This window comes from Heptranchias perlo, chromosome 18 (genome assembly GCF_035084215.1).
Source record: "Heptranchias perlo isolate sHepPer1 chromosome 18, sHepPer1.hap1, whole genome shotgun sequence".
Taxonomy (NCBI): domain Eukaryota; kingdom Metazoa; phylum Chordata; class Chondrichthyes; order Hexanchiformes; family Hexanchidae; genus Heptranchias; species Heptranchias perlo.
The window spans coordinates 7539559-7554839 of record NC_090342.1 but is presented as its reverse complement, the minus strand read 5'-3'; the positions used below and the strand labels follow the sequence as shown (position 1 = coordinate 7554839).

General features: G+C 44.0%; 1 protein-coding gene across 2 annotated transcripts in view; it reads left to right on the top strand.

Moving 5' to 3' along the window:
• Positions 1–15281, top strand: part of kitlga (kit ligand a) — a 98552-nt gene that overhangs the window by 59181 nt on the left and 24090 nt on the right. Inside the window, exon 6 of one of the 2 annotated variants that reach the window (XM_067999314.1) lies at positions 116–241. The exons of the other annotated variant lie outside the window; for it this stretch is intronic. Within the exon in view, the coding sequence (XP_067855415.1) occupies positions 116–241 (126 nt within the window). The remainder of the gene's footprint in view (positions 1–115; positions 242–15281) is intronic. 2 annotated transcript variants of the gene reach the window in all.

Here is a 15281-nt window from a genome sequence, read left to right as displayed (position 1 = left end):
ATGGGCCTGTAGACTCCATGTAAGTTGTAGGACGTTCAGTGAAAGAATCACATAATTTGCTACGTGTCTTTCTTTCATGTAACACACTGACAGCACCCCACCCTTTTCTACCCAGGGCGTGGCTCCAACACCACTGCACATATTCTGGAGCAGACAAATAAAACCTGTGCGTCCAAGTGTGAACGCACACGTCCGGAGCTGGGTAGGCCGGTCCGTGCTAAAAGACACTCTCGCACAGCCAGTAAGTATTCACTAATCGCTGCACGAGGAAAGCTGTAGAGTGACCCAGGGCCTTTGTCTGTCTCTCTGTGCGTGTGTGTGTGTGTGCGTGTGCGTGTGCGTGTTAAGTCTTTGCAAGTCAAGCGTTTTTGCCCTGTGGAAAATTCACACCTCAGGCCCAAAGACTTGGGAATGTTTTAAAGCGTGATCCTGCACGGCATGTTGGGAGTTGGGTTGTGGCAGTATTTATGGTTGTCCGTGCCTTTGTTAACGCTAAACTTGACTATTCCAACGCTCTCCTGGCTGGCCTCATACCTTGCACCCTCCGTAAACTTGACCTCATCCAAAATTCTGCTGCCCGTATCCTAACTCGCACCAAGTCCCGTTCTCCCATCACCCCTGCGCTCGCTGACCTACATTGGCTCCCGGTCCGGCAATGCCTCGATTTTAAAATTTTCATCCTTGTTTTCAAATTCCTCCATGGCCTCGCCCCTCCCTATCTCCTCCAGCCCTACAACCCTCCGAGATCTCTGCGCTCCTCCAATTCTGGTATCTTGCGCATCCCCGATTTTAATCGTTCCACCGTTGGCGGCCGTGCCTTCAGCTGCCTGGGCCCTAAGCTCTGGAATTCCCTCCCTAAACCTCTCCGCCTCTCTCTCCTCCTTTAAGACGTTCCTTAAAACCTACCTCATTGAAAAGCTTTTGGTCGCCTGTCCTGATCTCTCCCTATGTGGCTCGGTGTCAAATTTTGTTTGATAATCGCTCCTGTGAAGCACCTTGGGACTTTGTTAAAGGCGCTATATAAATGCAAGTTGTTTTGTCGTTGTCATTGGATCAACGCGAAGTTAACGGCAGTTATTTCAATTTGCCAACTCTACTTCCCATTCAGTAAACAAGCGAATATTAAATAAGCTGAGGTGAAACATTCGGAGGGGTGGGGGTAAGGGGGGTTAATTTTGCCTTTGGGCGAGAATGTAAAATGAGAGATATGGGATTAGGTGCCCGTTATCCATCTCTCCCGATCGGGAGAAGTGTATAGCAGACATATGGCCCATTTTACACTATCGCTGAAAGTCAAAATTATCCCGCCCAAAGTTAATAGACTTGAAGTGTTGTGATTTTTAAATCGTCAGACGATTTATGGAAGGATTATACAATGGCTTGTCACAGCGTAGCTAATAATACATAACCGTGAGCCATGAATCTAATGGAGCAATGAGTTGATTATGAAGGCAGCTTTGACCGACTTGTTTACCACTCTGCAAATGGTTTTGGCAAATGATGTCCCAGAGGAAGATTAATAACAAGGTAGATGCACCTGGCCTACGGCTGAGTGTTGTGCTGAAGATTTTCTGGGAATAGTGCTCAGATATCTGCCCTCAAGCTAATGGTGTGGAAGGTGTCCTTCTTTAGCTATGAGCAACAAAACGTACTTGTTAACATTTTAAAAGAAACATTTAAAAGGGTTGTGGGGGAAAGAGCAGGGGGATGGGACTAAATGGATGGCTCTTTCAGAGAGCCAGTACAGGCGTGATGGGCCGAATGGCCTAGCTTCTATGTTGTAAAGTTCTATCATTCTTGGGGCCCAATATTTCTGTTTTCACTAAAAGTTGGAGAGACACTTATAAACAAAATTGTAACGAGACCGCGGGAATCAAGCAATATATTTCTGAGACTGCGATTTTGTCAGTGGCGTCAGAAAATGAGCAGTTGCAGTAATGATCCAATCACCTTCCCAAGCAACCAACCTCTGTTAACCAGTCTCAACACTGAACGCATGGGGTAACCCAACCGTTAGGAGCGCAGTCGGTGGAGAAAATGTCTGAATGCTGGCAAGGCAAAAGGTCCTTTTACAGCAACAACAACTACTTGCATTTATATAGCGCCTTTAACGTAGTAAAACGTCCCAATGTGTTTCACAGGAGCGATTATCAGACACAATCAGACACTGTTTCCACTGGCAGGAGGGTCGGTAACTAGGGTAACTGGCAAAAGAACCAGGGGGTAGATGAGGAAATTTTTTTTAATGCAGCGAGTTGTTATGACCTGGAATGCACTGGGCGGTGGGAATTGGATAAATACCTAAAAGGGAAAAATTTGCAGGGCTACGGAGAAAAAGCAGGGTGCGGGACTTATTGGATAGCTCTTTCAAAGAACACAGCACAGGCACAATGGGCTGAATGGCCTCCCCCTGTGCTGTACGATTCCATGATTCTATGAATTTGACAACAAACCACATAAGGAGATAAGGTGAAGAGGTAGGTTTTTAAGGAGCATCTCAAAGGAGGAGAGAGAATTGGAGACGCAGAGAGATTTAGGGAGGGAATTTCCGGTGCTTAGGGCCTAGACGTCTGAAGGCACGGCCACCAATGGTGGGGCGAAGGAAATCAGGGATGCGCAAGAGGCCAGAATTGGAGGGACACAGAGTTCTTGGTGGGTTGCAGGGCTGGAGGAGGTTACAGAGATTTCTGCAACTGCTGGTAATCACAGTAATATAGTGACACAAACATGTTTCTGGGGGGCAGGGGGGGAGTGGAGAGACCAGCCTTTCTTAGCATTAGCAGTGACTCAGAGGACTTGGCACCAGAAGTTAGTGCACAACTTTAACAAGAACAAAGGACATACATGCACATGAAGGAAAGTAGCTGTAGTAAAGAAAGAATGACTTGCATTTATATAGCACCTTTCACATCCCAAAACCCTTTCCAGCCAAAGAAGTACATTTTGAAGTGTAGTCACTGTTGTAATGTAGAAAATGCATCAGCCAATTTGCGCACAGCAAGATCCCACAAACAGCAATGTGATAAAGACCAGATAATCTGTTTTTTTAGTGATGTTGGTTGAGGGATATAGATTGGTCACGGCACCGGGGAGAACTCCGCTGCTCTTCTTTGAATAGTGCCATGGGATCTTTTACATCCACCTGAGAGGGCAGATGGGGCCTCAGTTTGACATCTCATCCAAAAGATGGCATCTCCGACAGTGCAGCACTCCCTCAGTACTGCACTGGAGTGTCAGCCTAGACTTTGTGTTCGAGTCTCTGACGTGGCACTTTAACAACCTTCTGACTCAGAGCCAAGAGTGCTATCTCCGAGCCATTGCTGAAACTAGACTTCCAAAAGGCATTTGACAAAGTTCTGCAGGAAAGGCTATTAGCATAGATACAGGAGAGTTGGGGAACTGGATAGTATAGATACAGGAGAGTGAAAGACTGGAAGATATAGACACAAGAGAGTGAAAGACGGGATAGTATAGATACAGATGAGCAAGAAACTGAATAGTATAGACAGAAGAGTGGGAGGGACTGGATAATATAGGTACATCTAGGTTACCGAGGGAAGTAGGGGTGGAAATTGCGGAGGCTCTGGCCGCAATCTTCCAATCCTCCTTAGATATGGAGATGGTGCCAGAGGACTGGAGGATTGCGAATGTTACACCCCTGTTCAAAAAAAGGGAAGTGGGTTAAACATGGCAATTACAGGCCAGTCAGTCCAACGTCGGTGGTAGGGAAAGAACATAAGAAATAGGAGCAGGAGTAGGCCAGACGGCCCCTCGTGCCTGCTCCGTCATTCAATAAGATCATGGCTGATCTTTAACCTCAACTCCACTTTCCCGCTCAATCCCCATATCCCTTGATTCCCTTAGAGTCCAAAAATCTATTGATCTCAGTCTTGAATATACTCAACGACTGAGCATCCACAGCCCTCTGGGGTAGAGAATTCCAAAGATTCACAATCCTCTGAGTGAAGAAATTCCTCCTCATCTCAGTCCTAAATATCCAACCCCTTATCCTGAGACTATGCCCCGTAGCACTAGACCCTCCAGCCAGGGGAGACAGCCTCTCAGCATCTACCCTGTCAAGCCCTCTCAGAATCTTATATGTTTCAATGAGATCACCTCTTAATCTTCTAAACTCCAGAGAGTATAGGCCCATTCTACTCAATCTCTCCTCATAGGACAACCGTCTGATCCCAGAATCAATCTAGTGAACCTTTGTTGCACTGCCTCTAAGGCAAGTATATCCATCCTTAGATAAGGAGACCAAAACTGTACACAGTACTCTAGGTGTGGTCTCACCAAAGCCCTGTACAATTGTAGCAAGACTTCCTTACTCTTGCACTCCAACCCCCTTGCAATAAAGACCAACATATCATTTGCCTTCCTAATTGCTTGCTGTACCTGCATGTTAATTTGCTGTGTTTCGTGTACAAGGACACCCAAATCTCTCTGAACCCCAACATTTAATAGTTTCTCACCATTTAAAAAATATTCTGTTTTTCTGTTCTTCCTACCAAAGTGAATAACCTCACATTTCCCCACATTATACTCCATCTGCCAGCTTCTTGCCCAAACTTTTAGAGACAATAACCCAGGACAAAATTAATTCGCACTTGGAAAAGTATGGGCTAATAAATGAAAGTCAGCACGGATTTGTTAAAGGAAAATCGTGTTTGACTAACTTGATTGAGTTCTTTGATGAAGTAACAGAGAGGGTTGATGAGGATAGTGCGGTTGATGTTGTGTATATGGACTTTCAAAAGGCATTTGATAAAGTATCACATAATAGACTTGTTAGCAAAATTAAAGCCCATGGGATTAAAGGGACAGTGACAGCATGTATACAAAATTGTCTAGGGGAGAGAAAGCAGAGAGTAGTGGTGAACGGTTGTTTTTCAGACTGGAGGGAAGTACACAGTGGTGTTCCCAGGGGTCAATATTAGGACCACTGCTCTTTTTGATATTTATTAATGACCTGGACGTGGATATAGAGGGTATAATTTCAAAGTTTGCAGATGACATGAAACTCGGAAATGTAGTAAACAATGTGGAGGATAGTAACAGACTTCAGGAGACATGGACAGACTGGTGAAATGGGCAGACACATGGCAGATGAAATTTAATGCACAGAAGTGTGAAGTGATGCATTTTGGTAGGAAGAATGAGGAGAGGCAATATAAACTAAATGGTACAATTTTAAAGGGAGTGCAGGAACAGAGAGACCTGGGGTGCACATACATAAATCTTTAAAGGTGGCAGGACAAGTTGAGAATGCTGTTAAAAAAGCATATGGGATCCTGGGCTTTATTAATAAAGGCATAGAGTATAAAAGCAAGGAAGTTATGTTTAACCTCTATAAAACACTGGTTAGGCCTCAGGTGGAGTATTCTGTTCAATTCTGGGCACCGCACTTTAGGAAGGATGTCAAGGCCTTAGAGAGGATGCAGAGAGATTTACTAGAATGGTGCCAGGGATGATGGACTTCAGTTATGTGGAGAGATTGGAGAAGCTGGGGTTGTTCTCCTTCGAACAGAGAAGGTTAAGGGGAGATTTGATAGAGGTGTTCAAGATCTCGAACAGCTTTGATAAAGTAAATAAGGAGAAACTGTTTCCAATGGCAGAAGGGTCGGTAACCAGAGAACACCGATTTAAGGTGATCGGCAAAAGAGCCAGAGGTGACATAAGGAAACATTTTTTTTCGCACAAGTTGTTATGATCTGGAATGCGCTGCCTGAAAGGGCGGTGGAAGCAGATGCAATAGTAACTTTCAAAAGGGAACTGGATAAATACTTGAAGGGAAAAAATTTACAGGGCTATGGGGAAAGAGCAGGGGAATGGGACTAATTGGACAGCACTTTCAAAGAGCCGGCACAGGCACGATGGGCCGAACGTCCTCCTGCTGTGCTGTACCAACTATGATACTATGAACTGCCCGAAATAGTCTGCGCACTTGATATAAGTGGCACCTTTGTAATTGAGTCCGATGATAATGACACTTGGCCACCTCCTGTGCTGTACCTACTATGATATTATGATACAGGAGAGTGAGAGACTGGATAGTATAGACAGAGAGTGAGGGAATGGATAGTATAGACAGAGAGTGAGGGAATGGATAGTATAGACAGAGAGTGAGGGAATGGATAGTATAGACAGAGGAGAGTGAGGGAATGGATAGTATGGACAGAGAGTGAGGGAATGGATAGTATAGACAGAGGAGAGTGAGGGAATGGATAGTATGGACAGAGAGTGAGGGAATGGATAGTATAGACAGAGGAGAGTGAGGGAATGGATAGTATGGACAGAGTGTGAGGGAATGGATAGTATAGACAGAGGAGAGTGAGGGAATGGATAGTCTGGACAGAGAGTGAGGGAATGGATAGTCTGGACAGAGGAGAGTGAGGGAATGGATAGTATAGACAGAGAGTGAGGGAATGGATAGTATGGACAGAGTGTGAGGGAATGGATAGTATAGACAGAGGAGAGTGAGGGAATGGATAGTCTGGACAGAGAGTGAGGGAATGGATAGTCTGGACAGAGGAGAGTGAGGGAATGGATAGTATAGACAGAGAGTGAGGGAATGGATAGTATAGACAGAGGAGAGTGAGGGAATGGATAGTATAGACAGAGGAGAGTGAGGGAATGGATAGTCTGGACAGAGGAGAGTGAGGGAATGGATAGTATAGACAGAGAGTGAGGGAATGGATAGTCTGGACAGAGGAGAGTGAGGGAATGGATAGTATAGACAGAGAGTGAGGGAATGGATAGTATAGACAGAGGAGAGTGAGGGAATGGATAGTATAGACAGAGAGTGAGGGAATGGATAGTCTGGACAGAGGAGAGTGAGGGAATGGATAGTATAGACAGAGAGTGAGGGAATGGATAGTCTGGACAGAGGAGAGTGAGGGAATGGATAGTATAGACAGAGAGTGAGGGAATGGATAGTATAGACAGAGAGTGAGGTAATGGATAGTATAGACAGAGAGTGAGGGAATGGATAGTATAGACAGAGGAATCTGAAATCTGATACAAAAACCGAAAATGCTGGAAACACTTAGCAGATCAGGCAGAGACGCTGATGATTCACTTGTGCCATTTCAACAAAATAATTTTTTGTTCTCACGAGGATGCCCACCCAAAATATCCAGCTTGACAAATCTTCCCACAGGTGCCGCCTGACCTGATGAGTTTGCACCACAATCCCTGTTTCTGTCACATATCCAGACAAGCCTGACAGGAAGTAATTATAGTCACTGGGGGTTGTGGAAATCCAGAGGCGATAGCGACTTAGCTGGAATAAGGAACGGGGCCGGTATAAGTGGGGGAACAGAGTGTGACAAAACATTAATCAATTGTTCAGATTAAATCAGCCAGACATGAAGTAACACCAATTACAAAAATACATTTTGGAAAGAAGTCATTCTATTTTTTACCTCCCATTCTCCCCTTTTCAGCATCTCCTCCCTTCCCTCCCAGTGAAATACATTACTTCCTGATAAAGAGGCAGGTACACGCCAGGTTTGAACCTGTGCTAGATTGGGTGAGGTGGGGGGGATGATTCGTGAGAGGGGTATGAGTTTACCAGTCCCATTTTCAATCCTCCTCGGGCAAAGGGGCCACTACTCCTCTTGGCTGCCCCTTCTCGCAGCCAGACTGGGACTGGGTAGCCCAGGCGTGCCTAGAACCCCATTATACGTTGCACTGAGCCAGTTCCCTAGTGAGGAACATAGGATCAGGAGTAGGCCATTCAGCCCCTCGAGCCTATTCTGCCATTCAATTAGATCATGCCTGATCTGTATCTTAACTCCATCCACCCGCCTTGGTTCCGTATCCCCTAATACCCTAAAAATCTATCAATCTCAGTTTTGAAATTTTCAGTTGACCCTCAACAGCTTTTCGGGGTAGAGTTCCAGATTTCCACTCCCCTTTGTATGAAGAAGTGCTTCCTGACATCAGCCCTGAACGGCCTAGCTCTAAATTTAAGGTTATGCCCCCTTGTTCTGGACTCTCCCACCAGAGGAAATAGTTTCTCTCTATCTGCCCGATCAATTCCTTTACTCATCTTAAACGACTCAATCAGATCACCCCTTAATCTTCTATACTCGAGGGAATACAAGCCCAGTCTATGCAACCTGCCCTCACAATTTAACCCTTTTAGCCCCAGTATCATTCTGGTGAATCTGTGCTGCACCCCCTCCGAGGCCAGTATATCCTTCCTGAGGTGCGGTGCCCAGAACTGAGGTGCCTTTGAGTAGGTGCTCTTGAAGATTCTTGGTATCTGTGTAAAATGCCTCCATACAATTTTACAAGTTTGAGCCTGCAAGAGCTAATGTTCACAGCGTTTTTTGTGGATACCCATTTAGTGCATTCACGCAAGAAATTTGCATATTCCATTTTTTTCTTAGAATATGACTCCTACAATACATTGCACATCAGGAAATTTTCTTGAGGGAGTTCTGTAGCTGTTGCCAGGACATTGCCCTTTTTACACTGTTTCTTATCTATCGGTGAATTTTCAGTTATTTCCTGTAGAGAAACTAGAGGAGCAGGGATTGTTCTCCTTAGAGAAGGTTAAGGGGAAATTTAATAGAGGTGTTCAAAATTATGAGGGGTTTTGATAGAGTAAATAAGGAGAAACTATTTCCAGTGGAAGGAGGATCGGTAACCAGAGGACACAGATTTAAGGTAATTGGCAAAAGAACCAGAGGCGAGATGAGGAGAAATGTTTTTTACGCAGCGAGTTGTTATGATCTGGAATGCACTGCCTGAAAGGGTGGTGGAAGCAGATTAAGTAGCAACTTCCAAAAGAGAATTAGATAAATACTTGAAGCGGAAAAAATTGCAGGGCTATGGGGATTAGGACTAATTGGATAGCTGTTTCAAAAAGCTGGCACAGGCATGATGGGCCGAATGGCCTCCTTCTGTGCTGTATGATTCCATGTAGAGGAGAAAAGACTCTGTAAAGTTGAAGAGATATAGGGGATAAATTTCTGAGATGATGCTGCTGATGATGAAGTGCTTTGTCTGCCACAGGTGCAGGTTGGGGAGATAAACTTCCCCTAGCTGGATTGCTCTTGCATAGAGCTGGTGCGGACTCGATGGGCCGATTGGCCTCCTTCCGTGTTGTAACCTTTCTATGATTCTATGAAAAACCATTATTTTCGGCTTCCAGTTTTGCTGATACCGTGAATTCAAACTACAGCCTGTGAGGGACATGCCGTCCAAATCTGGTCCTCCAATTCCTGGCAACTCAGTCTTCGTAGTTGTTAGCTGCTGGTCCTAGTGCTGTGTCCAACAGGCCTGGGACATCCTGCCCTTTCCAGGGGTCAGCTGTGGCTCAGTGGGTAGCACTCTTGCCTTGGAGTCTAAAAGTCATAGGTTCAAGTCTCGCTCCGGTGACTTGAGCACAAAATCTAGGCTGATACTGCCAGTGCAGTACTGAGGGAATGCTGCACTGGTGAAGGTGCCGTCTCTTGGATGAGATGTTAAACCGAGGCCCCGTCTGCTCTCTCAGGTGGATGTAAACGATCCTATTTGAAGAAGAGCAGGGAAGTTCTTGCTGCTCTCCTGGTCAAAATTGATCCCTCAACCAACATCGCTGAAAACTGATTAACTGGTTGCTTGTCTAAAATCTCATTGCCGTTAGTGGGATCTTGCTGTGTGCAAAATCGGCTGCTGTGTTTCCCTACAGAAAGTGATTTTAGCCTGCGGATGAGTCTCAGATTGGTCAACCTTCAGTCTGGGTCTGGGCTCCCAGCTATCTTTCTCTCTGAGATCTGCACATCCTTAGTTACAGTTAAAAGGTAAATGTTTAGAAACCAAAGAAGAGACAATCCTGCCTCTATAAGTATTTAAATTAATGTCAGGTTGGATTGTAGACTCATAAAACACCAAGTCCAAGAGATCACGTATGGAGTATTGTGAGGAGTTGTGCCTGTCATATTTATGAAAAGACATAGAGGAAGCATAAAGAAAGTCTTGCATTTATATAGGGCCTTTCACAACCTCATGATGTCCCAAAGTGCTTTACAGCCAATGAGGTACTTTTGAAACATAGACACATAGAAACATAGAAAATAGGAGCAAGGGTAGGCCAAGGGTGGGACTAATTGGATAGCTCTTGCAAAGAACTGGCACAGGCACAATGGGTCGAATGCCCTCCTTCTGTGTTGTATGATTCTATGATATATGGAAAGGAAAATCAGGCGGGGTGTATAACGGGGGTTGTATAACGGGGGTTGTATATCGGGGGGTGTATATCGGGGGGTGTATATCGGGGGGTGTATAACGGGGGGTGTATAACGGGGGTGTATATTGGGGGGTGTATAACGGGGGGTGTATAACGGGGGGTGTATATCGGGGGGGTGTATAACGGGGGGTGTATAACGGGGGGTGTATAATGGGGGGTGTATATCGGGGGGTGTATATCGGGGGGTGTATAACGGGGGGTGTATAACGGGGGGTGTATATCGGGGGGGTGTATATCGGGGGGGTGTATATAGGGGGGTGTATAACGGGGGGTGTATATCGGGGGGTGTATAACGGGGGGTGTATATCGGGCATGGTATTCAACATAGAAAACATAGGAAATAGGAGTAAGAGTAGGCCATTCGGCCCTTCGAGCCTGCTCCCCCATTCAAAATGATCATGGCTGATCGTCTAACTCAGTACCCTGTTCCCGCTTTTACCTCCTATCCCTTGATCCCTTTAGCTTTAAGAAATATTTCTATCTCCTTCTTGAATACATCTAATGACTTGGCCTCCACTGCCTTCTGTGGTAGAGAATTCCACAGGTTCACCACCCTCTGAGTGAAGAAATTTCTCCTCATCTCGGTTCTAAATGGCGTACCCCGTATCCTGAGACTGTGACCCCTGGTTCTGGACTCCCCAGCCATCGGGAGCATCCTCCCTGCATCTCGTCTGTCTAGTCCTGTTAGAATTTTATGTGTTTCGATGAGATCACCTCTCATCTTCTAAACTCTAGTGAATATAGGCCTAGTCGACCCAATCTCTCCTCATACGTCAGTCCTGCCATCCCAGGAATCAATCTGGTAAACCTTCGTTGCACTCCCTCCATGGCAAGGACATCCTTCCTCAGATAAGGAGACCAAACTGCACTCAAAGTGTACAGTGTTGTCACTGTTGTAACGAAGGAAACACGGCAGTCAATTTGCGCACAGCAAGGTCCCACAAGCAGGAATGTGATAATGACCAGATCATCTGCTTTCTTGGTGATGTTGGTTAAGGGATAAATATTGGCCAGGAGACCGGGAAGAACTCCCATGCTCTTCTTCGAAATAATACCTTGGGATTTTTTTTACATCCACCTGAGAGGGCAGACAAGGCCTCGGTTTAATGTTTCAACCGAGAGACAGCACCTCCGACAGTACAGCACTCCCTCAGTACTGACACTGGAGCATCAGCCTGGATTTTGTGCTCAAGTCCCTGGAGTGGGAGACAAGAATGCTACCCACTGTGCCATGGCTGACATCAAGGAGCCAAAGAAGGGCAAATACAATGATTGCATGGTTCAGGTCGCTGGGTGTAAGTTTTGCTAAAGCTATGTTCATAGTGTGGAGCCTTTGTGAACGGGAGTGAGGATTGGAGAAGGAAGCATAGAGATTTGTGCACTCAATTGGCATACTGGGTAAGATGACATAAAAAGAAGTCGAGATCGAGTGTGCTGGATGACTGAGTGGCCTTTTCTTCATTGAGTCTTACAGCACAAAAGGAGGCCATTCAGCCCATTGTGCCTGTGCTGGCTCGTTGAAAAAGCTATCCCACTCTCCCTGCTCTTTCTCCATACCCCTTGCAGTCTTTTTCCCTTTTCAAGTACATATCCAATTCCAATTCTTGTTCCTCTGTTCTTTCCTAAATCAAACGATAATTGAATAATAACCTCCCTCCTATTTTGCAGAAAAATCTTCCACTCATAAGAATAATATTTAACACAAAAAACTGCATTCTAAAAGTAAACAAGGATAAAATAGTTGTGGTTGTGCCGTGGAATTATTTTGTTCCATTTAATTATATAGATGATGATTAATTATTCCAGGGAATCTTGCAGTTTCGAGTGTGATGCATTCTATCCTCAGATGTGGCAATCGCTGACATTCAGGGCTAACATGTCAACTTATAGCCACCATTAGCACAGAATCTCATATCCTGTCAAGGATGATTCTTTTGGCTTAATTATTTGTACCTTTTTCATCACTCTGACGAAAAGATTTTGTGGAAGTTAAATTAAATTCAAAAATTGTGCATAGTTTAAAAAGGTTAGGGTAATATATAAAGGGTTAGATTTTCATCTTCATCGTCCGGGCAGTAATCTGGCGGAGCGGATCACCGCACTTTATAGAACCCGTCCGCTTTTCATTCCGCTAATTTCAATGATCCGTTGATCCCTCTGTCAGAATACCACCCAGGAGGTGAAGCTTTAAATTTGCCCCAAAGCGACTACTTTTATTTTTGACTGACATTGAAAGTCTTGTTACACAGTAACACGGTTTCTAGCTTTCATGCAACCTCGTGTCAACAAGATATTTTTAGGCTGTTTTTCTTGCTATTATTACATTGAGTCTACAGCACAGAAACAGGCCATTCAGCCCAACTGCTCTATGCTAGTGTTTATGCTCCACACGAGCCTCCACCTTTCCTACTTCATCTACCCTTATCAGGATACCCTTCTATTCCTTTCTCCTTCATGTGTTTATCTAGCTTCCTCTTAAATGTATCTATGCTATTCACCTCAACTACTCCTTGTGGTAGCGAGTTCCACATTCTAACCATTTTCTGGGTAAAGAAGATTCTCCTGAATTCCTTATTGGATTTATTGGTCATCATTATATTGATGACCTCTAGTTTTGGATTCTCCACAGGTGGAAACATTTTCTCTACGTCTAAGCTATCAAACCCTTTCATTATCTTAAAGACCTCTATCAGGTCACCCCTCAGCCTTCTCTTTTCTAGAGAAAAGAGCCCCAGCCTGTTTGGTCTTTCCTGATAAGTATATCCTCTCAGTTCTGGTATCATCCTTGTGAATCTTTTTTGCACCTTCTCCAATGCCTCTATATCCTTTTTATAATATGGAGACCAAAACTGTGCACAGTACTCCAAGTATGGTCTAACCAAGGTTCTATGCAAGTTTAACATAACTTCTCTGCTTTTCAATTCTATCCCTCTAGAAATGAACCCCAGTGCTTAGTTTGCATTTTTATGGCCTTATTAACCTTTGTCATTACTTTTAGTGAATTGTGTATCTGTATCCCTAGATCCCTTTGCTCCTCTATCCCATTTAGACTCTTATTATCCAAGCAGTATGTGGCCTCCTTATTCTTCCTGCCAAAATGCACCACCTCATACTTATCTATATTGAAAATCATTTGCCAATTACACACCCATTCTGCAAGTTTATTAATGTCTTCTTGCATTTTATCGCATTCTTCCTTTGTATTAATTACACCCCCAAATTTGGTGCCGTCCGCAAATTTTGAAATTGTACTTCCGATTCCCAAATCCAAATCATTAATGTAAATTGTGAACAGTGGTGGTCCCAGCACCGATCCCTGCGGAACACCACCTCCCACCTTTTGCCAGTGTGACTAGCTACCCTAAACCCCTACTCTCTGTTTCCTGTTTTGTAGCCGGCTTGCTATCCATTCTGCTACCTGTCCCCTGACCTTAGTCATGAGTCTACAATGCGGTACCTTATCGAAGGCTTTTTGAAAATCCAAATATATTACATCTACTGCATTGCCCTTGTCTTCTTTTTCTGCTACTTCTTCAGAGAATTCAATAAGGTTGGTCAAGCATGACTTTCCCATCTGAAATCCGTGCTGAATACTTTTTATTATATTTTCGTTTTCTAGATGTTTTTCTGTTACATCTTTGAGTAAAGATTCCATTATCCTTCCTACCACCGACATTACGTTAATTGGTCTATAGTTCCCTGGACTTGTTCCATCTCCCTTTTTAAGTATAGGAATCACATTATCCGTCCTCCAGTCCCCGGCACTATTCCGTTTTCAAATGAATTTTTATATATATTTAATATTACTTTTGCCATCTCTTCACTAACTTCTTTCAGTATGGGTGGATACAATCCATCCAGACCCAGGGGTTTTATCCTCTCTAAATTTGATTAGTTTATCAATTGTCTCCCCTTTTCTATCCTAAATGTCTTTATAACTTTTTTGATCTCCTCTTCTAATGTCGTGTCCACCATAATTAATCTCTCTGGTAAATACAGAGGCAAAGTAACTATTCGATATTTCTGCCATTTTGGTGTCATTACCTGTGAGTTTACCTTGTGCATCTCTGAGTGGCCCTAACCCCAGAACAGTGTGCCTCCAGGGGGAAGAACTTAGTGGATTTAATATAAGTAACAAAAATTGTAATGGAGAAAATAACGGGACTTAAGATAGACAAATCTCCAGGACCTGATAGTTTCCAGCCCATGGGTATTAGAAAAAATAGGTGAGGAAATTGCAGATGCATTGGTCATGATTTTCCAAAGCTCTCTAAGTGCCTTTAGATTTGAAAATTGCAAATATATTCCATTATTTAAGAAGTGTGCGAGAGAGAAACCAGGTTAACACAGACCTGTCACTTTAACATCGACTGTAGGGAAGTTACTGGAATCTATCATCAGTGACTGAGCACTTGGACAAGTATCAGTTGATCAGAGTATACATTCATTTCTGAAGGGTAGGTCATGTCTAACTAATCTAGTTGAATTTTTTTGAGAAGGTCAATAACATGGTCGATAAAGGAGTGTCTATGGATGTTATCTGTAAGGAATTCCAGAAGGAATTTGATATGGTTCCACACAAGTAATGATTAGCAAAAATGAAGGCGTACGGAATAGGAGGTAACCTTGTGACATGGGTCAGGAAATGGTTGGAAGGTTGGGGACGGACCGTAGGGATAAAGAGTTCATTCTCTGATCAGTGGGATGTGACAAGTGACTGCAGGTGGGTGCCCTAAGTGCATCCCTAGTGGTGTGAATGTCTGCCATTGCCATTTAAATGAATGGACCTCCCCCTGACTCCATGAAATTTGGCAAGTCAGAGTTTGTCGTCCCAAGTGGTTGCATCTTGACACTTCTGGATTTTTGGGGCCCATACGTGTTGCTAAGCAATATTGATACTCTAGACTAGTAAATGGTCCATGATGTTGCTGACAGTTGATGAATATAAGTTTTTTTTATATATGTGTATATATATATATATATATATATGATGGCGGAAGAGTTGGGAGAGAGACAGCAGAAATTTGCTCCACTAAGC